The sequence below is a fragment of the Hippocampus zosterae genome, chromosome 7, assembly GCF_025434085.1.
Source record: "Hippocampus zosterae strain Florida chromosome 7, ASM2543408v3, whole genome shotgun sequence".
Lineage (NCBI taxonomy): Eukaryota > Metazoa > Chordata > Actinopteri > Syngnathiformes > Syngnathidae > Hippocampus > Hippocampus zosterae.
The window spans coordinates 12,587,582-12,610,312 of NC_067457.1; the positions used below are offsets into that span (position 1 = coordinate 12,587,582).

The window sequence follows — 22,731 nt, forward strand, 5'->3', positions numbered from 1 at the left end:
GCCGTATTTTCATCCTAAAAACAAACCATGGAATTGGTTGGCTGGTCTCTTGATGCAATCAACATAATTTTCTCGATGAGAAGAGCAGGCAGTGGGGAACCCACTTACCCCTCGGGACATTTGCTGTACACCCTAGATCCCTGGAGGAAGCAGAGAATGGTGTGCCTGTCAATACTGTCCGTTGAGGAGGTGGAAGACATCTACATTATCAGCCTTCTGATAGCAGGTATGCTGCTGGTGTGAGCAGTTTCCTGATCTATCGTAAAATTCATCCGACGGGAGCGGCTTTATTGGAAGTGCAGAAGCTGCTGGTCTTTTTGGGACGGCATGGCGCAGATGTACAACACTCAGACTCAACCTATGACTGAGCTCAACCGCAAATGGATGCGGTTTTGGAGCGTCTTGTAAGATGGAGATCAATTTGGAGAAGTTTGAATCCGCGCTTCGAAAAGAAATTGCGTATTTGGCTGATCGGCGCCAGTGAAGAGTAAACAGACCACGGTCTGAAATTGTTGGCGGCTGTCCCTCCAAAACAACGCTATTTGGATCCTTTACCCTGGATGGAAGTACGCACGGAAGTTAGTGCCCCCATCATCACCCCCTCCTTCTCGGCCATGGACTGATAAGCCAGGACTGTCTCCATGAGCAGACCTTGACGAAGCAGCTGCGGCCTGATACGCACACACAACCAGACAATCACACACGCATACACACCCTTGTCATCACCGTCTTCGTTGTTCCTGGTTTTTCCCCCACGACGAGACTGATCTGCTGAGCGCCGAAATGGACTGACAGCTCGCCGGTCGGGCCGCGTCGCGCTCCCCCCACCCCCATCCATCCGCCCCCTTATTTCATGTCATGTCTTGTAACTGTCATATGCTTTTGATGTGCTGGGCATTTTTTTCTCCTAGACTTAAATTATCCACAGAAGAGGATAGTTTGAGCATGATTTTTTTCCCCCTCTCCTTCCCTAGTGTTTTACTTTCTCAACTAAGATCTCGGGGCGCTGTACATAGCGAGTACCGACAGGCCCTTTGCACTGTATCCCATGTTCGTCATTGTTTTTCATGTTTCTTGTGCAGAGCGTGCCTGTTAAGTGAAATTTTCCTTGCACGAACGTGTAATGACAATAAAGGCCAATCCAATCCAATCCAATTAAACGTTGCCCATTCAACATCCATTGCAGCATGGTCATACTGGAAGGGGGAAGGGGGAATCACCTAACCGTGGCCCCTCCTCCAGATTTATCATTTTCCCTCGATGTTTATTGAAACGGGATGATATCAATATGTTTGATTTGACTTGACTAGAATTTTTCGGCATTTATTTGAAAAAAAAAACGGGCAGCACAGCGGGAGACTGGTTAGCACACCGGCCTCACAGTGTAGAGGTGCAGGGTTTGATTCCGGTTCCACTTTTCTGTGAGGAGTTTACATGTTCTCCCCGTGCTAGTGTGGGTTATCTCCGGGTACTCCGGTTTCCTCCCATGTTCCAAAAACATACATGGCAGGTTAATGGAACATTCCAAATTGTCTCTATGTGTGATTGTGAGCGTGAATGCTGTTTATCTCTGTGTGCCCTGCGATTAGCTGAGTGTTTTTATTTTTGTTTCTTAGCTTAACCATCGGCATTAGGTCCTCTCTTCATCACCGCTGTGTCTGTGCACTTAAACAAGCTGTACAGCTTCCATTTTGTTTAAACAAGCGTTGCTTCTTCCAAAGTAGCTATAGCTGCCTCTCGGCTAGGCTCTTACTGGCTCTCATTCACCCTAAATGGAGACATAACATGACGACTGTAATGGCTGTTTTTATGGCACAATTTGTCCATTAAGTTGGAGGAGAAAAGAGGTGAAGGTGAAGAGCAGACAAACGGACAGGAAGAGGGATGGGTGCTTGGCAACAAGAGCCGACAAAGAAAAAGTGAACAGTGAACAGCTATGAATACACCTGTACCTTTTTTCCATCAGTGTTTAGTTTCATAGATGTGAGGTAAGGGTCAAAGATCATGTGACTGGTCTCAATGTTGACTGGTGATTGCCTCTTCCCCACTGAGCACAAGTTCCAAGCCGAGTTTACCAGGCCCCAGAAAGAAGGCACTGGAACACAAAAGCAGCATTTGTGTCAAAATCTTGTTATTATTCAAAAGATAAGTCATTGAGGTGGAGAAACAAAATGTTTTTGCTGAAAGCACTGAATGACTGTCGTGAAGGGTGTATGTATCTTGGTATGGGTTAATATGCTTTGGAATGTATCACGGACCATTAGTCTTAGACCCCTGATTCTGATTTTGTCATTGGTTCATTTGGCAGAATTTCCTTGGGGGAGTTACATACAACCCACGTAATTGGACGAAGGTATTGAAGAACAAAAACTAATTTATATTACATGTTGTTCATTTTCAGACAGGACGGCCCGGTAGTCCAGTAGTTAGCACGTCGGCTTCACAGTTCGATTCCAGCTGCGGCCTTCCTGTGTGGAGTTTGCATGCTCTCCCCGGGCCTGCGTGGGTTTTCTCCGGGTGCTCCGGTTTCCTCCCACATTCCAAAAAACATGCATGGCAGGCTGATTGGACGCTCTAAATTGTCCCTAGGTGTGAGTGTGGGGGTGGATGGTTGTTCGTCTCTGTGTGCCCTGTGATTGGCTGGCTACTGATTCAGGGTGACCCCCGCCTACTGCCCGATGATAACTGGGATAGGCTCCAGACCCTAGTGAGGATCAAGCGGTTCGGAAAATGGATGGATGGACATATTCAGACAAGGGTTCTGGAGATTTTTTTGCACCTCTGTCATGATTATAAAAAACACCAGATTCTGAGCATTTTATGTTTTTCTTTCTTTCAATTTTTTTTTAAAATGATACAGTTTTGGTTTCAGAATGCCTGCAACTCTATGGTCAGGCTCTCTATTCTTTTAAATCTTGGTTATTCTGTACATTCTCTAACTTAAAGTACAGCTAATTTGAAACCGTTTTATGAGGTAAATTAAGGTTTAGAAGGAAAAATAAAGAAAATGAACTAAACTCTTCCATTGAATGTACTGTCGAATTAATAAGAAAAATTTGATGCATTTATAATGTTTTTGTATGTTGTTCTTGAGATGACTCAGAGGTTAATGCCACAGCTCCCCTAAACTGACACCAAATTGCCCAATTAGGTGTGATTGTGAACACAAATGGATGTTTGTCTATGTGTGCCCTGCCATTATCTGGCGACTATTTCAGGGTGTCTCCCGCCTATTGCCCAAAGACAGCTGGCATAGGCACCAGCACGCCATTAAAAAAATGGATGGATGGATTCCCCATGCTAAACCACACCATCTCAGTCAGTAATAGCCTGTCACCATGCTCTGTGGCTATATCAACAAGTAATTTATGTCAGTGCCGAAAACTGGAAGATGATCTGATAAAACTTATAATCGACATTGCAGAGTCCATTACATTTTACAACTCACCACCGAGTTGAACACATGATCCAGTCTGTTGTCTTAAAAAAAAAGTAAATGGTCATTTCGAATATAATTTCTCAGGTTACTTGATACTTCAACTGGTAACAAGCCGAGGATGTTTTGAAAGAAATTAACATGAAAAAAAAAGTTAGCAGTGTAACATTTGTCCATAGATTTGCTTTTGTTGCATTCTATTGTGAAGCACAGCAACAAGTGAAGATAAACCGACTTCACTCCTAGCTTGTCTTTTTTTCCTGTTTGTTTGCCCTACTGTTTTTTTTAATTTTTCATCTGTTATGTAGCCGTACTCAGGGGGAGAAGCTGAATAAAAGACAAAGAAAAAGGGTTTGTTTGAACGTGCCTCAGCAGGTAATTTTCCGCATTCGACTCGGTACAAAGAAAACACATGGGCTTCTCATCAGCATTCTCAGTGAATGCAAATTTTTGTTGCTTAAACTGTTAAAAATCCACTGATGGTCTTTGGCTGAGAGTTGACAGTGCCGTGTTTGTTTGAATGACAGCTCTCTAAATAGAAAGGGCAGCACAATGAATCAATTGCTTCATTGTGATGAAATGCTTGACTGAGAAACAAAAACATGATTTCCATGTTTCATACATGTCTAGGGTCTACATTCCAAAAACATGTGTGGCAACACTTTAAATTGTCCCAATGTGTGAGTGTGAGCGTGGATGGTTGTTTGTCTATGTGTGCCCCGCGATTGGCACCCCGCCTGCTGCCTGAAGACAGCTAGGATAGGCCCAACACGCCCCGCAACGCTTGTGAGGATAAGCAGAATATAAAATGGAGGGATATTTTTGAATTATTGCTTGAATGCACTTTGTCATGTGAGGAGCAGAATTTGGACCCAGAAGCAGACATGACACAGAATTACAGACACAGAAGTCCTTGTCTATGAAAATAAAAAGTACATGGATGCAGAAGACACAGATGAGAACTGACACTGAGAGAAAAGTCGATGTACGGACGTATCACTGAGCAATCAGAGTTTATATACTGTGAGATATTAATCCAGGATGACATGATAAAGGACCAAATCATAAAAGAGCTACAACAACTGCAGAGCAACTGAAACATTAACAGGAAGAGGAGGAACAATCAGAACAACCCCGCTTGTGAGGCGACTCCTGGTGGAGATTCAAAATCAGTGTCAAAATCAGAATTCAAAGATAAACGAGAAACTTTGAAGAAACAAAAGTCCAAAATAACATGAATCAAAGTAACTAAACAAACACTAGCTAACTAGCTCGATGTGGAATGAGACAGCAAAAAAAAACAGCAGTGACAAAGACAATGAAACAACAATGATGAAAGAGAGCAAGGAACTAGACACAAACAAACTGACGAGACAACAAGGAACACCTGAACAAGGCAATAATAATAATAATAATACATTTTATTTACAAGCACCTTTCAAGACACCCAAGGACACTTTACAATAACAAAAAATAAGGAGAAGAAGGAGTTAATTAGGTAACACAAGGGATAAGATAAATGAGCAAAGGTGGGCACAATAACCTCAAGCCACAAACAAAAGAACACAAGGAAAATGTGAAACAAAATAAGAAATCAAAACCAGAATCAAAGATGGATTGGGGAAGGCCAGACAAGAGGTTCTTGGCAGGTTCAGAGTAGAGGTAAGATCGGGCCGCCCGAGCCGACCCCAAAATCGGGTCGGTCGGGCCTTAAAATGTCAGTAATTTCTTCAGGTACGGGTTCTTCTCTCTCGCTGACTTTTTTTTTTTTCATGAGGCTGTCAATCGTTTTGGCCACGAGAGACCGTGGTTCGCAGAAAAACAGAAGTCGCCTCATCACAACACGTACTGTATTCAATAGTTTAACTGAAAGCGACTTATAAATCAGAAACAGAGGATAACATTAAAAGAGGAACACACACAAAAAAAACCGAATGAACACAATGAGGATGAATTTTGAACAAAGGGGCTATAGAAAATTTATTCCGAATGATGATGTCAACAAAATAAAATGTTAATCGAGGTTGGATCTTCTGAGGGCTAACCCCATTATAAAGCCAAGCAATTGTACAATGTTCTTGACAATCTATTCAAAAGGCACAGAAAAATTCAAGAACATTATCATTAATCATTGCCTTATTTTACAATCTGACGCACGTTTCAGTGACATTTTTGAGGAGCACCCTTTGGTAGTGTACAAATGAGAAAGGAATCTCAGAGATAAGATGGGTACATTCTGTTGTGGCAGTTACAGTCAATGTATCTATACCTATCGCTGTGACAGCTTTACAAATCCTCTGAGAGGTAAAACATAAAATTCCCATCAGAGGCACCATATCTCATAATACATCATCAGTTACCAATTATCCTATCAAGAAGATAGCACTGGATCCACATTTTAAGACCTTAACTCATCATGGACTAATATTGACTTTGACCTGAAATGATTGGTGTCATTTGTTATGTCGATTGTATTATATTTGTACATAGTCATTGTATGTAAATGTGTAAGAGTGTGTGTATCCATATACAATATATGTATCGTCTTTCTAAATATTTTAAGATATTTTGGATCTTCTAGAATGGGCACTTGCTGCTCTGGGTGTGGCCTCCAGATTGATTGGTTCCTCCCACTCTTTTGGAGGTCATTATGACCACCTGGGCTAATTAGCTTCACACGCTGTGGCTTATAGAAAAAAAAATTGATGTGATGAAGGCAACTTTTTCATCTGCTATTAACCATATTTATCATGTCATACATGTGGCTGAGTGATACATCCTGTACAGGGTACATTTAAGTGAATGTTAGCGAGTCCCACCGTACAATAAATACACACATTCCCTTATTTACTTCCCACCTCCACCATTATGTAACTTCCTTGATTGACACAGGGTTTTAAAAAAGCAGTGTAGTCTAACATCGCACCCATACATCAAATGAAATTGAGTGAACAACTCGCATTTTCTGTCATGGTGCTGCCTAAGTCGGGTTCGGAAGCATTGCACAATGTTTGGCACCCCTTTTAAAATCATCAACTACGCCGATAACAAACGCAAATGTCCAACATCAGCAGTATCTGAATTACAATAATTTCTCTCACTGATGGATGGGGAATGCCCAGAGGTGTGAATGTGAGTACCGTATTTTCACGACTATAAGGCGCCATTAAAAGTCTTAAATTTTCTCCAAAATGGACAGTACGCCTTATTGTGCGGAGCGTCCTTTATATGCGCTGAGTTCTAAAATCTGACTGACTGCCGACACGCTGTTTATATAGAGAAAAGGCGGAAGTGACTGTGAAAGAAGTCGGCCAATCAGGGAAGGGTGGGCGTGTATACATACATATATGGAGAGGGAGAGAGAGAGAGAGAGAGGGAGAGAGAGGACAGACAAGCTAGTCCGCCAATGGTGAAGGGTGGGCGTGTAAGTGGACGCCTCAAGACAGTACCAACACTTGTATAGAGTGTGGCAATGTGCTTTGTTGCAAAACAACTCCGGTTTTGGTTTCTAAGAACCCCTGAAAATAAATTCGACAAAAAGACACGCACGCCTACGAAGCTCAGTTCAAACTTAAAGCCACCGGTTATGCTTTTGGCATGCGTGCCCATCTCACAGCAGCGGTGAAAAAAAAAAGTCAAGCAAATGAACTCTGAGCTTGCCGTTATTCCCGGAGGCTTGACTAAAGAACTCCAACCGCTGGACATTGGCATCAACCGGGCGTTCAAAGTAAAGTTGCAAACGGCATGGGAACAATGGATGATCGGTGGCAAACACAACTTTACAAAGAGTGAGAGGCAGCGCTTGGCGAGTTACGCCACAATACGCAACAACGAGAGGGAACGCGGCGTTTTTGATGGATTACGGTACTTGCACAATTGTTCAATTCTTTCTACACACACACGAGCTGCCACCATGTTTCGCTCTGTTCTTTACTTTCAAATGTGGGAAAGCTTCACACGAGAGAAATGTTGACTTTGCTGTTGCTACTCCTTCTTTCCGCTCGGCAATGCGTAGCAACTCACACTAGCATGTGATGCATTCAATGACAACTGAGATGTGCAGTCCTCTGCTTCTGATACAGAGGATGAGGACTTTGATGGATTTCTAGGTGATGATTGATCGAAAAACGTGAGAACATTGTACGATGGCTAAATAAAATACACCCGAACTCAGTTCTGCTTTCGTTGCCTTTTTAAAAACGTGTTTTTATCTTATTTGTATGTTTTGGCATGCTACCGTATGCTTCAAGCTAACGTGTTAGAGTGCGCGCATGCATGCCGTATGTTTAAGCTGGCGTATGTTTTACCACTGTAAAACTGCGGCTATTCGTACGATGCGTCCTGTGTATGTGTAAAATACAGAAATGTCACGCATTAATGAGACTGCGGCCATTAGTACGATGCGTCGAATAGTCGTGAAAATACGGTACTTATTTATTTGTGCCCTGTGATTGACTGGCACTCAGTCTAAGGTGCAAGACACCTCTCGCCCAAAGTCCGTTGTGGTTTAGCTCACGGGTGGCCCCGGAGTAAGCAGTTACAAAATGGACGAATGAATGAGTATGTTTTACTTATTTGAATCTTACCTGGAACAAAGCTTCCCTGTACCACCTCCTTATATGCCCACCAGCCTTCATGAACTTTTAGTGGATTGTGCTGGGCTGTAAGATGAGAACAAACACAAAAATTAGAGAGCACAGTCTTGCACAAAATCGACTAATACGAAGCCATATTGACGAGCTAGTTAGTGCTGTCAAGCTAATGTGGAGTTATTGAGCAAAGTCATTTATCTTTTTATTTCAGATATTTCAGCATTTAAAAGGGATCATCCGGCCTAGATGGCCCATTTTCATGGAAAAACAATGTATTTTTTGATCAGGAAAATGATATCAGCTTGCATTTACAGTGTTATCAATTTGTTGTGGACAACAAAAACCCCACCCCCCTCCCCCACGAGCCATCACCGTATCATGGTGGTGGGGTTTTTGTGTCTCCCAATGATCTTGGGAGCTAGGATGTCTGGGGTTTTTGGCAGGGTATCCCATGGCAAATAGATCCATTAGTGAGGGACCAGACTCAAAAGACCCCTAGGTTGAGTCATAATAATGAAGGTGTTTTTCCTTGTCCTGACACAGATGAGCTGGGTATGTGAGATTGAGGAGTTCCAACAAGACAAAGTCGAGCTCACTTCGACGCATAGCTTGGGCTCTGGTACCAGTCATCTCCCCTCAGTGGTTGTCCACGGAGAGAAGCGTTGATCAGGTGTGGGCATGCTTTTTGTCCCCCAGCTTGGTGCCTGTACATTGGGGTTCACCCCAGTGGACAAGAGGGTAGCCCTCTTGTCCTCTTGTCCACCGACGCGAACTGGCAAACTCATTTCTTATTCTATGTGCAGCAATCCTGAATCAAAGCCAAGAAAGTGACTGAGAAAACATTAAAGCAACAGAACGACTTACTGCACTTACAAGAGGCCAAGGGTCTCCAGTAATACATGCAAAATTTAACTCATTCACTCCCAAAGACATTTTTAAACGTCTTTTCAGACTTGGTCCAGAATTGCCTGGTACTGAATGAGTTTTAAAAAGGGGAGAAAATGGGTAAATCTAATCAAATGTGAATCAGTGTCTCTAAACAGGCTCCACCATGGCTAACCCCACCTCCACCTAAGCTCCAGGCCCACAAGGCGAGGCAAAGACAGCATGGCTGTGGGGGGAGGTGGGCGTGGAAGGGGAGGTCTTTGGAACCAAGCTGGCTGTTTCATTTGTGGTGACGTAAACCATTGGACACTGGAATGCCCGCACCGTCTGCATCTGCCTGTTGAACAATCAGAGTATGATCAACAAGCTCTGACTCCTCTCCTCACCGAAAGACTGTCATGAACCTTAACATGCTGGACCACGACTTACTTGTCAAAGCCGACACCTCCATTTTTTGCTGCCCAGATGGACTGACAGTCATACTGCCGAATGAACAATTCTACACCACCACAAATAATGAGGAAGATTGCAACTCCCAATGTCTGTTGACACAAAGCTGACTGTTGCTAAAGTCAGTAGATGATCCACCACTGAACTCTGTCATACATCAGTAACAGCCTGGGTCTCCTTGGTGCTTCCCCATACGACCCTACCTTAGACTGCAGTTTGATGCTTGAATTTATGGTTGTGTCATTGAACTTGTATCTTAAACACTCGTGTAAAAAGAGAGGCGGAGCTTTCAACAGGTGGTGTGTTGACTCTAATGGTAGGGGGAGATGCCGGTCTGACCTAACAGACCCAAATGTATTATGAGGGTCTAGCAGAGTCTCATATTAGGAGTTTCCACTCCCACCTCCAGCAGAACTTTTTCAAAGGCACAGGGAAGGTGGGGGACGTTGAGTCTGAGGGGGCCATATTCCATGTCTCCATTGTCAAGGCAGCTGACCGGAGATGTGGCCGTAAGCATTTCTTCTTTTGGGGTGAAGGAAATAATGCAAAACAGGACATTAAAAAAAAAAGAAGAAATACATCTTTATTTATATAGCGCTTTCACAACAGCTCTAATAAAGCGCATTACACTTAACATAAAATAATGATACCACAGAAAACACAACATAAAACATTGACAATATTTTGTTAAACATGGATCAGTGCAATGCTTTAGTGCAGAAAGAACTGGTCAGCCACAAAGGTACGTTTGCATGCAGACTATTTCCATTTATTACACTGTCGATACACTCCTTTTTAAAATTTTATAATTTATTTTTTGCATCACTCATGACTCTTACACTTTAGGGAGGATGACGACATAACCAGTTATTTTACATTGCAATCATTGACATTTTAACAAATTATTTATTTTGCGTACTTGAAAAGTAGGGATTTGGGAGATGCCCAACAGTGGCAATTCATTGTTATTCATAATATTCAGGTTGTTGTAATTGGTGATGTTCAAAATTCTGTTAAAATTCTGTTTTCTTGACAATCTGAAAGGCCCTCGCAGCCCAGGCCACATTGGGGTACTGGCACATTGAAATACAGGCCCGTTGGCATTTATTATGATTATTTTTAATAACACAATAAACCTCTAACATTTTTTGTGGTCAGTCCTGATGTGTGTGGAAGTTACGTAGGTTTTCACGCATGTTTGGATCCTTACCTGTTGCCAATCATTGCCTGTGAAGCCGTTTGACAGTCTTTTGTGAACAAGGGTTAAAAGTACGAAATTAATTTTATTCTTATATTTACTGTAGGCTTTTTCTCCTGCTTAAGTTTGGTTGGCACCAGACACAAACCCATGGGAAATAATCCCTCATAGACAATATGTGCATATATGATCGATTCATGAGCATAGCTTGCAAACCAAATGACTTGTCCAGGATTCACCGCTAGCGAAGAAACGCTACATTTTTGAATACTTTCAAAGAAAATATCTGGTGAGTTTTGGGGGGCATTTTTAGATCTTCCAAAACAACAGTTTTCTTGTCAAACAAGTGCGTCGCAATGGCAGCAGCATTGATGAACAGTAACACTTCAGGTAAACCCTTCAAAAGATGACACATTTTGAAAGGGAATCAATAACTGATTTTACCGTTAGGTTCAGGGTATGGCTTCCAGACATTTTTTTTATTTTGCAGGACACAGACTTTTCATTATGCCTGCCAATTCTCTGAGACATAGGTAAAACAGAACTGGGTAAAATACCGTCGATATAAAGGGTGCCATTGAGCCTTTTTCTAAACAGTACATCACCATGGTAACAACATTCTGTGAAATAAAAAGCTTTGCTTAGACTTTTCATGCAGATTATCTTGAAATGAAATATCCACAGTTTAAAGACAGGTCTCAAGGAGGATTTCTTTAAAATGCAAACTCTCTTAAAGGCAAAAAATGGGGAAAAATATAAAAGAACATTTAAAACTGCGGCCTTCCTGTTAGATTTGGCAAGAAATATTTTTAGGCTGTTAAATATCCCTCAAACTTTGCCTCAATCTAAAGTACAACTGGGGCTGCTTTGTTAAAACTTTCTGGGGCCGTAAAATGACCAGTAAATCTTCACCACAACAGACCGATACAGAGCCTGCATCACAGCAGACGCTGCACCGAACGGCCTGTCGATCTCACACTGCATCCTACCCTCACTCGCGAGCAAGACCCCAAGATAATTCTACCCGATCTGGAGGGGGTACACTACACTTTTCCTACTGAGGACCATGGTTTCAGATTTGGAGGTGCTGATCACGGCTTCAAAAAACCATTAGTAGCACATCATCTCCAAAACCAACTGGCTCCGGTCTTCACACAAATCTTCAACAGATCCCTGGAGCTGTGTGAGGTCCCATCCTGCTTCAAACAGTCTATAATCATCCCATTTCCCAAGAAATCGGCAACATTGGAACTGAACGACTATAGGCCTGTCGCCCTGATGTCTGTGGTCATGAAGTCCTTTGAACGCCTTGTGCTGAACCACCTAAAGAACGTCACTGGACCCCTGCTGGACCCTCTCCAGTTTGCCTGCCGGGCAAACAGGTCTGTGGAAGACGCAGTCAACATAGGTCTGCACTACATCCTCGAGCACCTCGACAGCACAGGGACCTATGCAAGGATTCTGTTTGTGGATTTCAGCTCTGCGTTCAACACCATCATCCCGGAACTCCTCACCCCCAAACTTCTCCACCGCGGTGTGTCCCCTACGATCTGCCAGTGGATCCTCAGCTTCCTGACGGGACGGACACAACAGGTGAGACTGGGAGCAACAACATCATCAATACGCTCCCAGGACATGAAGTGGGAAGTCAACACCATCTCCATCCTGAAAAGGGCCCGGCAGCAGATGTACTTCCTGAGGCTGCTGAGGAAGCATGGCCTGCCACAGGAGGTGCTACGACAGTTCTACGCGGCAGTCATTGAATCAATCCTGTGTTCTTCCATCACGGTTTGGTTTGGGCCGCCACAAAAAAGGACAAAATCCGACTTCAACGGACAGTTAGGACGGCGGAGAAAATCGTTGGCACTGCCCTACCCACTCTTGAGGACTTGCACACTGCAAGAATCAAGACAAGGGCACGGAAAATCCTCCTGGATCCCCCGCACCCTGCCCACCACCTTTTCCAGCCACTCCCCTCAGGCAGACGCTGCAGATCCATGCGCACCAAATCCAGTAGACACTTAAACAGCTTCTTCCCTCTAGCCATTAACTCCTTAAACAGTCATTGACGTAGTCACTCTTCTTGTATTACAAAATGGTACTACTAAACTACTGGTTAGTCTAAAATGGTTCAATGATTTTGTTGTTTACGATGATACTAGTGCAACGTGTTATACCGGAGACAAATTCCTTGTGTGTTCTACATACTTGGCCAATAAAGATGATTCTGATTCTTCTGATTCTGAAAAAGCAGAGGTGCAACACTGAGTGCACGACAGCGGACGCCCTCAACGCCTGAAATGCATTTCGAAATCCTGCGCATTTATATTATGAACAGAACTGATGATCCAACTACAGAGGGATCACACTCCTCAGCCTCCCTGGTAAGGTCTATTCAGGGGTGCTGGAGAGGAGGGTCCGTCAGGAAGTCGTGCCTCAGATTGAGGAGGAGCAGTGTGGTTTTCGTCCCGGCCGTGGAACAGTGGACCAGCTCTACACCCTTAGCAGGGTCCTTGAGGGTATGTGGGAATTCGCCCAACCAGTCTACATGTGTTTTGTGGACTTGGAGAAGGCGTTTGACCATGTCCCTCGGGGAGTTCTGTGGGGGGTGCTTCGTGGGTATGGGGTACCGAACCCCCTGATACGGGCTGTTCGGTCACTATACCACCGATGTCAGAGTTTGGTTCGCATTGTCGGCAGTAAGTCGGAATCGTTTCCAGTGGGGGTAGGACTCCGCCAAGGCTGCCCTTTGTCGCCGATTCTGTTCATCACCTTTATGGACAGAATTTCTAGGCGCAGCCGAAGCGTTGAGGGGGTCCGTTTTGGGGGCCTCAGTATTACATCCCTGCTTTTTGCAGATGATGTGGTGCTGTTGGCTCCTTCAAACGGGGCTCTCCAACTCTCACTGGAGCATTTCGCAGCCGAGTGTGAAGCGGTTGGGATGAAAATCAGCACCTCCAAATCTGAAACCATGGTCCTCAGTCGGAAAAGGGTGGAGTGCACCCTCCGGGTCGGGGGGGAGATCCTACCCCAAGTGGAGGAGTTCAAGTATCTTGGGGTCTTGTTCACGAGTGGGGGTAGGAGGGAGCGGGAGATCGACAGGCGGATCGGTGCAGCGTCTGCTGTGATGCGGACGTTGTATCGGTCTGTCGTGGTGAAGAAGGAGCTGAGCCAAAGGGCGAAGCTCTCAATTTACCGGTCGATCTACGTCCCAACCCTCACCTATGATCACGAGCTATGGGTCGTGACCGAAAGAACGAGATCCCGGATACAAGCGGCTGAAATGAGTTTTCTCCGCAGGGTGTCCGGGCTCTCCCTTAGAGATAAGGTGAGAAGCTCAGTCATCCGGGAGGGGCTCAGAATCGAGCCGCTTCTCCTACACATCGAGAGGAGCCAGATGAGGTGGCTTGGGCATCTGATTCGGATGCCTCCTGAGCGCCTCCCCGGTGAGGTGTTCCGGTCATTCCCCCGAGGAAGACCCAGGACACGCTGGAGAGACTATGTCAACCAGCTTGCCTGGGAACGACTCGGGATCCCCCGGGAAGAGCTGGAAGAAGTAGCTAGGGAGAGGGAAGTCTGGGCTTCCCTGCTAAAGCTGTTGCCCCCGCGACCCGGCCCCGGATAAGCGGTAGATGATGGATGGATGGATGGATGGATGGATGGACAGAACTGATGACAAAGCGTAGCTTTGGCAGAGTCCAACCCTCACTGGAAACAAATCCGACTTACTGCTGGCAATACGAACCAAACTCCGACATCAAAAAACATCTTGAGTTTATGAAATACTATATGACGGGAGTGAGGCATCAGAATTTGTGTTTAATATTTCTTTCACCATAAAGAAGAAAGTCCAGACTAAATCCCCTGGAAATGCTCCAAAAAAAAATAAATCCAAAACTAATGACGACTGAAAGTGTCTTTTTTTACATTTTAACGTACAGCACTGAGCACATTGAACGAATCCAGCTGAAAAGTTGTCAGAAAAGCCTGAAACCGTTTATTAAATACAGTATAAGTGCACATTTTTTATTGTAAAGTGTCCTTGGGTGTCTTGAAAGGCGCTTATAAATAAAATGTATTATTATTATTATTATTATAAGAAATGGACCTCAAATGAAACAGGCTGAAAGCAAACGTCCTTGCGCAATATGGAAAACTTTGAAAATTCCTTATTAGTTAAACACAGTGTGCACACGGCTTAAGGAGGATTGCATACACGCTTATCAGTTAAAGCAAGTACGCACACATCTGCTTTGGACATAAAGACGCATTTTTTGAAGAACTGAAATGAGAAATATACTTTTTTTTACTCCTGCAATACTACCCTGTACCGAGCTCATGTGCGTAACCCGTAGAATGGGGTGGGTCTTGTTCCGACGGAACATGCCCAGATTTGTACTAATGAGGGTGGGGTATTGTCGTATTACAACCGCAAGTACTTCGTCATTGGAAGTCCAAATATGGTCAAGGGGTGAGGGGTTTGGTCATAGAGTGGGGTAAAGTGTTCCGGCATTTGCTGTACAAATATGGTAAAGGGGCGGGACCATAATAATTACATAATTCGGAACGTTTCTGGACTTGTTCCATCATAGAGTGGGGTGGGCGTCATCAGGTGGCCAAATATGGGCAAAGGGTCGAGACCGGAGTGCTGACTTGATCAGGGACATGTACGTAGGTAGTTTCCCAAGTGTCATGATGACGAAAGACATATTAAAAATTCTGGGGGTGTTTGTGGATTTTGGATGGAAGAAAAGTGCACATTTATTTCCATCCAAAACTGTTGTACTTAATGGACTTTGTAGAATGCTAATTATTTCAGATGAGGTAATTGCAACCAACTGGGAGTGGCCAATTGTTGCTTGGACCTGATTGGCCTGAAGCTCAAGTGAACTCCCTTTATAAGAGGAATGAGGAAGTCACTGCAGGCCGGACAACTTGGAGAGCAGTGCTACACGTAGGCTGCTCAAAACTGGTCAACTGTCCCTCCTGAAAATAAAGAACAATTTAGAGTGTTCCATTAACCTGCCATGCATTTTTATGGAATGTGGGAGGAGACTAGAGTACCCAGAGAAAACCCACGCAGGCACGGGGAGAACATGCAAACTCCACACAGGAAGGCCGGGGCCAGTATCGAACGCTGCACCTCTGCACTGTGAGGCGGATGTGCTAAAGTGTCGACCCCAGGCCACCAACATTTATATTTGTATTTATTGATGTATTTTATTTAACATTTGTAAAATAAAAATAAAAGCTGACTATTTCACAGATTTCTCATGTTGTGGTTTTTGGAATGCAACAGCCGCGATAAAATGAGGGTTCACTGTATGGCCTTCGAAGCGATACTGAAGGATGTGACGAATACAAAGCACATTATGTTGCAAAGGGCGGAACTGAAGATGATGATGAGACATTTTCACCCTACACATCGAAGACAGAGGGTTGTGAAGTAAAATCCAGCACATGAGGATGAATGGCGTGGAAGTCACAGTCGTCACTTTACGGAGTGAAACAGTCCAGCAGAAATAGGAACAAAATTATTCATGAATGTTTAACAAAAACAAATTTTGTGTAAAACCCAGCTGATGGTTGTGTTTCTACAGAAGCGAGCAGTGGTGAAAAAATGATCCTGCCTTGAAAATCGCTGTAAGCAATGAAAAACTATTGATGGGCAAATAGGAAATGACAGCAAAATTCAAGATGAACGCGAAACACCACTAAGGTGTTGATTTGGAATGAAGTGACAAATGATATGTTGAACAACTACCGGTACTTAAAAGGTTCAACAGCCTTGAAGACAATCAAGGCACTGACGCAAAAACAAAAAAATAGTAAAAAGTCAAAGGTGCAAACATACTGACCTGAAGTATCACTTTATTAGGTCCACGTATTAATGATGGGAAAATTATTTTGGAGGACTGTCCAATAGCAAAACTCGCAATACGGGTTAAGTTGAATATATTTGCCAAGTTCAAATTTGGGAAATAATGCGTTTCTACATTGGCACACTGTCTAAAAGAACAACAAGGGTTTCCAAATGTGTTTTGTGTGGTCAAGATAATGTGAGAGCAAGTGGGGGTGTGAACCTGTTACGTTTCAGTTGAACCGAATAATGTTTTGGATCCCAAATATTGTCGACTCCAGACAAGGACTCCATAACAAAAATGTGTACAAAAATCGCACCGACAAAAATAGTAACATAAAGCTCTGGTCAAAACAAGGACCAGGGAGCACAAAAACTAAACGAGAACTAAAAGCACTTGCACAAAAAGCAAGGAAGGAAAACAAACCCGAGACTACAAACGAAAAACAAAGTATCAAATACACGGACGCAAAAGCCAATTCAAAAGAACTAGTGATGGGTCCAGCGACACTGATGCGTCGACACATGTGTCGGGCTCACAGAGCAATCCATGCGTCGGTGCGTGTGCTGCTTCTGTCACGTTCCGTGCCTGCCTGCAGGGGGCGGGCTTTCTCTCCGCCGACTGCACACCTGTTGTTCATTTCGGGATGATTATGCTTCCTTTATTAGGAGACTCCGGCAGTTTACTCACTGCCGGAGAATTCCACGCCGTGCCATATTGCTCTCGCGCTCGATCTCGCTATTTTGTCATTTGACCAGTTGCCTTTTTGCCTTACGGCCGTTACTCTTGTTATTCGCGTTTAGCTCCTAGATTTTGTATTACTCGTATTTCCGCCAATTCAGGCCCTCCTCGCGTCGTTTTGTTTTCCGCGAGCGTTTTCAGTTGTAGTATCCTTCTTTGTTATTCCTGGTCCTTATTTGACCAGCGTTTTGTGTTACCGTTTTTCCCTGTCGGGCTCTTTCTGTTTTTTGTCATTAAAGACACTCTTTTTCTTTGACAAGATTTTTTCGTTGTCTGTTCTCCGGGGATCCAACCCTTTATTTCATTGTTCTGCACGGAGCGATAGTTATCGCTTCGGGCAGAACGTGACAGCTTCATTACATCACGTGACTGACACGTGAACTGCATCAACACAGTCTGGACTGAGTCCAGATTGCGTCGACGCAGTCGAAACAGTCCAGGCTGCTTGACATAGTCCAGGCTGCGTCACTCAGTGCAGGGGGCGTCGACTCAGTCCAGGGGGCGTCGACGCAGCAAAAGCCCGCCACACAGTGTTTATAAGGAAGTGTGTCTGGCGACACGATGCCGCCTGCCGAAACAAGCCAGACATCACCCTTGCTCGCTTGTCGAAGTTCGTGGCATGAACTTTGTGCCTTGCCTATTATGGACCAGAAACGCAAATTATCCACCGTGTGGGACCATTTTGATCTCCTGGATAATAGGGTATGTCAAATCTCCTTCTCTCACCAAGTGCCTCTCAGATTATTGACATGTGTTGTACCATTATAATTATAATTCATTTCAAGGTAACTCTTAGTTACTATTCACATTTTATTGCAGGTGAAATGTCGAATTTGCCAGGTTGAATTATTATATACCAACAAAAGCACCTCCATCATGCTGAGGCATTATCGGGCAAAGCATTAGCATGAAGTTCCCGATACACCCAGGATTACGCCAGGAATACAGCCATTCTCTTATCTTTTCACGGTTGCTATGTTGATGATTAATTGTGATTGCCAATCAGTGAAAAAACACCTGTGTTTTAGTCACAGACACTGCTTCCAGTTTGGAGTCTGAGTGTGTTAACCTTAGCAACACTTCTTGACCCCAGAGACAAATCACTTGGATTCCGCAGTTCCTCCAGGTGCACGGAGGCCATATCCAGACTGCGGTCTGAGTGTTTGTTTGTTTGTTTATTGAACATAAAACATATACAGTAATAATTTGACAGAAAATAAGGTAGATAAAAAAGTAAAAAGAAAGAAATCAGTCTTCATTCAACACAGTTATTATGTTCAAGGGAGTAGGATGAAGTAAAAAACGTATCTAGTCCTACCCCGTTAATGCATGCGTGTCATTGGGCGCACAATCGAGGCCCAGCCCGGATCATCATACTAGTTTGATATTGGAAACTGTTCTAAATGCCAATTCGTTGGGTTTTGTTTTTCAGGTGGCCTGTGGCAGCATCTGGATGATGAGGTGAGGAGACTGGGAAGAGGTGCAACAGCAGATCCAATATCTAAGGTCCAGCGATACCTGGCACAGGGGAATATTGCACGTGACCAAGACTCGCTGTTGTACTGGAAGGACCAACACACTTCTTTCCCAAACCTCTCCCACCTCGCAAAGGAGTTCCTTTGTACGCCGGCCTCATCTGTCCCTTGTGAGTGTGTGCTCTCCACAGCAGGGGAAATTGCAAGTAAAAAACGCAACAGACTGAAATTTAAAACACTGAGCATCTTATTTTTCTAAAACTACTAAAACTGTGTGAAGACAAAGCCCACAAGCATCCTCATTCACATGATTTTCACATTATTGAAACACAGTAACTCGCTTGCAGAGTTAAAAAACAAATTCAAGAGAGTAGTACAAGAAAACTACACAAATCAGAAATAAGCTGATAAAAATGGATACATTTATAAAATATAGTGATACATCAGAATTACATTGATAAACTTATGAATTGTATTAATGAAATGCTGTAACCATTACGAATATGAGAAAATATTTGAGAAAATCATCATAAATGTGCTCGAATGAGTATGTATATACAAACCGAAAGTTGTAAAAATAAATAAAATACAGCACTCATAAGGGTAAAAGCATTGTTGATATGTAGGCTTTTTCCTTTTCATTTCTGTATTGTAAAATGATAAATTCATATATTATATAACAAGGGGTAGGACTAGATAAGTTTTTTACTTCTTACTACTCCTTTGAACATATACAGTAATTGTGATGATGACTATTTTCTTTTTCATATCTAACTTCACTTTTTGCCAGTGTATTTCTGTATAGTATATGTTATATGTTCAATAAACAATAAACAAACATTGAATGATACAATATGAATGCATGGATGTGAATTATTTTGTATACACTTCATCATCAAATCAGTCAGTTCAGTCTGTCAAGTGGGTTGGCTGCATGGATTTTGAAGGTCCAGCAGGTGGCAGTGGTCAGCGACACAGTATCAACACAGTGTGTTGACATGCCTCATGAGGTGTTTGTCAAAAACAAAAACCATACTTACTAAACCAATGGCATTTGACAGATCATTAGCAAAAACGACGAGGTCCATAGAAAGGTCTATGAGCAAGGAAAGCAGCAAGGCAAAACAATACTCTGACAATCAGCTGACAGTTTGTGGGTCTTTAGAGAGTTCCTAAATTGCAAGATTGGCAGCAGGCGTGCAACCAGCAAGTCCGCTCAGTCCGCCACCTGCTGGCAAGTCCAAGAACAGGAACATGACAAAAGCAGGGTACGTTGATTCTTGGTTGCTTAATATATTTTAAGTTCTCTCACATCTAATCCACACTGTCAGACAAGACAGGCTGTGTGTAGTTATTCCTCTGTTAATATAGCTAGATATCCGTTTTGTTTTTTTATCCCATTTGCTGATCCGGACACAATACTACTGCTGCGTAGTACTACCCTGCCAACACCGGCGAAAATGGGGGCGACTGATAGGGTGGGGGTGGGGATATATTACAACACCCTCGTCCCCATTATCATCTGAGCTCAGGCTGAGGTTTAGCGCCAACAGATTTGAACTGCGGTCAGGCCAGTCCCAATGCACACAGGCAGACATTGCAGGAAATTCTTCACAATTGATGGACAGACCTTGTTTAATACACATGGGATATTACCCTCCGTTATTTATTATGTGTATTGCTATGCAGATATTTTGATATTTCGATAAATAACACCCCCCTCACTCATAATTATAGTCCATCTTTTTTTTAAGTGAAGGGTGTTCATTTCATGATGAAGATCAGGAGCACAAGAGCCACAAACACATTAATGACTCACCTGTTATGCAGGCAATAAAACTGGCAGGGAAAATAATTAATAATCCCCCGAATATGTCCATCTTTTATCTTCATTACACGTTTACTAGAAAGATCACAGACGTTCTTTCCCCCGACGCTGAATCGTGCTGTAAATCCCATACAATATATTCCGCATCATATGAAGTGGGTCATCAAAAGCCGTGATAAACCTGACGCATTGTCGGGATTAAATAATCACCAAAGCGAGGAGGAAATTCCAAGCAAAAAAACAAAAACAAAACAAGGATCCACTGTTAATGGTTTCCTCAGCACATCCATCCAGCTGCTGCCAATTGAACACGGCCGTGTTGTGTTTGTCACCCTATTCGGTAAAAGATGTGAAGGCAGAAAAAAACTCAACGGTGGGAGGATCGGGTTATTTGGAGAGGTCTCAAAAGTCTATCTTAATGGCAATATTTGTCTCTCATGAGTCTTCCCTGTAGCAAATCACCAACGTCAAGTATAGATAGGCGACCCATTCACTTCCTATTGGCGCTGTCAAAATAAAAGCTTTTTTCACGTACATTTGAGTGGCACCGAGAGATGGACAACACGACGTCCATCGCAACTAAGTGGGAAAATTAATTTGAATAAATGTGTTCACGGATGTATCTTGGGAATTTTCTGACGACCTTAGAAGGGCAAGTTGAATAACAGACAGCAACATCGATGGCGCCGTCACCCAATATGCATGACAAAACAGCAGGATGCAGTGTAACGTGATGCAACGGATATGTGCGCAAGCAGAGATACAAAACGACGAGAACGAGCCTGAGCTCGGTGAGAACGAGTTTACAATGGGTGCGTCTCATCACTCTAATTACACGTTCGACGCAGAAGGAGATACAAATCGTGATGGGTTGATGATACCTCAACGAGTGTATTGACACAAACCTTGTTAACACTGGTGGTCACTCAATAGTGATTTCTGCTGTAGATCTCAAATCATTGCAGGTCAACAAAATGAAAATAAGATGGACATATGCATGCTGTAAACCAAACATTAGCTTGTGAAAATAACATTTCATCAGTCGCTGGTGTTTCATTCAAAATATGATCTCAATGCCCAAAGGAGCAAAAGATTTACCTTTTTGTCAAAAGATGTTTAAAAAAAAAAAAAAAAACTTCCAGACTTGTGAAAAATATCTATTACGTTTCATGAGTGTAAGCAAAGCAAAAAAAATTAACAGGCACAGGTCCAGAACAGTGTAATCTTCATCTAACAAACCCACAACATGTTTTGTTCTTGATCGTGTAAAATATATTTGGCATTTGGTAAACAAATTTATGGTGCATTACCGCCAACGACCGGACAGGAGTGTGGAGCAGGCAGAAAAGTAAAAGAAAAAAAAACATATATATATATATATATATATATATATATATATATATATATAAAATCCTCATCTCACCCATCGGGTGGTGTCCGTCCCTCATTCAGCTCGGGTCCTCTACCAGAGGCCAGGAAGCTTGAGGGTTCTGCGCAGTATCCTTGCTGTTCCCAGCACTGCACATTTCTGGACTGAGATGTCCGATGTTGTTCCAGGGATCTGTTGCAACCACTCATCTAGTTTGGGGGTCACTGCCCCGAGTGCTCCGACCACCACAGGCACGACTGTCACCTTTACCTTCCAGGTTCTCTCCAGCTCCTCTCTGAGCCCTTGGTATTTCTCGAGTTTCTCATGTTCCTTCTTCCTGATGTTTCCATCACTTGGGACCGCTACATCCACTACAACGGCTTTCCTCTGCCCTTTATCTATGATCACGATATCTGGTTGGTTCGCCATTACCATCTTGTCAGTCTGGATCTGGAAGTCCCACAGGATCTTCGCTCTGTCATTCTCCAATATATATATATATATATATGGGGGGGGGGGGGAGCGGCTGGATAGCTCAGTTGGTAAGGCATCGGTTTGGCAGACGGGAGACGGTGGTTCGAATCCCGCTTGGGGCAAAAATGAGCACATAACACCATCCAGTGTGGGTCCTTGGGCAAGATCCTTCACGCTAATGCCTACCTCATACAATGATGAGAGACAATAAAACAAATGACATGCCGGCTCAGACGTCGCCCGGCCAAACAAGGTCTGCGTCAGGTGCTGGGGGACCAGAGCACCTTGATGAAAAATGGGCTACTGGAACAAAGCGGAGATGGGCGAGATGCGATAACATGGCTCTGTTGGAATGCTACTACTCAAGCAACCCTAGTCAGAGGGGTTACATGCAGAGAATGTGGGCTAAATGGTTACTTCGA

General features: G+C 43.5%; 1 protein-coding gene across 3 annotated transcripts in view; it reads right to left on the reverse strand.

Moving 5' to 3' along the window:
* LOC127604226 (carbonic anhydrase-related protein 10) overlaps positions 1–20,973 on the reverse strand; it is a 60,694-nt gene extending 39,721 nt beyond the window's left edge. For 2 of the 3 annotated variants that reach the window (XM_052071252.1, XM_052071251.1), the window contains exons 1-3: positions 20,458–20,973; positions 8,023–8,097; positions 1,953–2,095 (exon numbers count right to left, since the gene is read on the reverse strand). In XM_052071252.1, coding sequence (XP_051927212.1) covers positions 1,953–2,095; positions 8,023–8,097; positions 20,458–20,518 — 279 coding nt within the window. In that variant the 5' untranslated portion in view covers positions 20,519–20,973. The remainder of the gene's footprint in view (positions 1–1,952; positions 2,096–8,022; positions 8,098–20,457) is intronic. The other variant, XM_052071250.1, reaches the window with a different exon arrangement.
* Between the last annotated feature and the right edge of the window lie 1,758 nt (positions 20,974–22,731).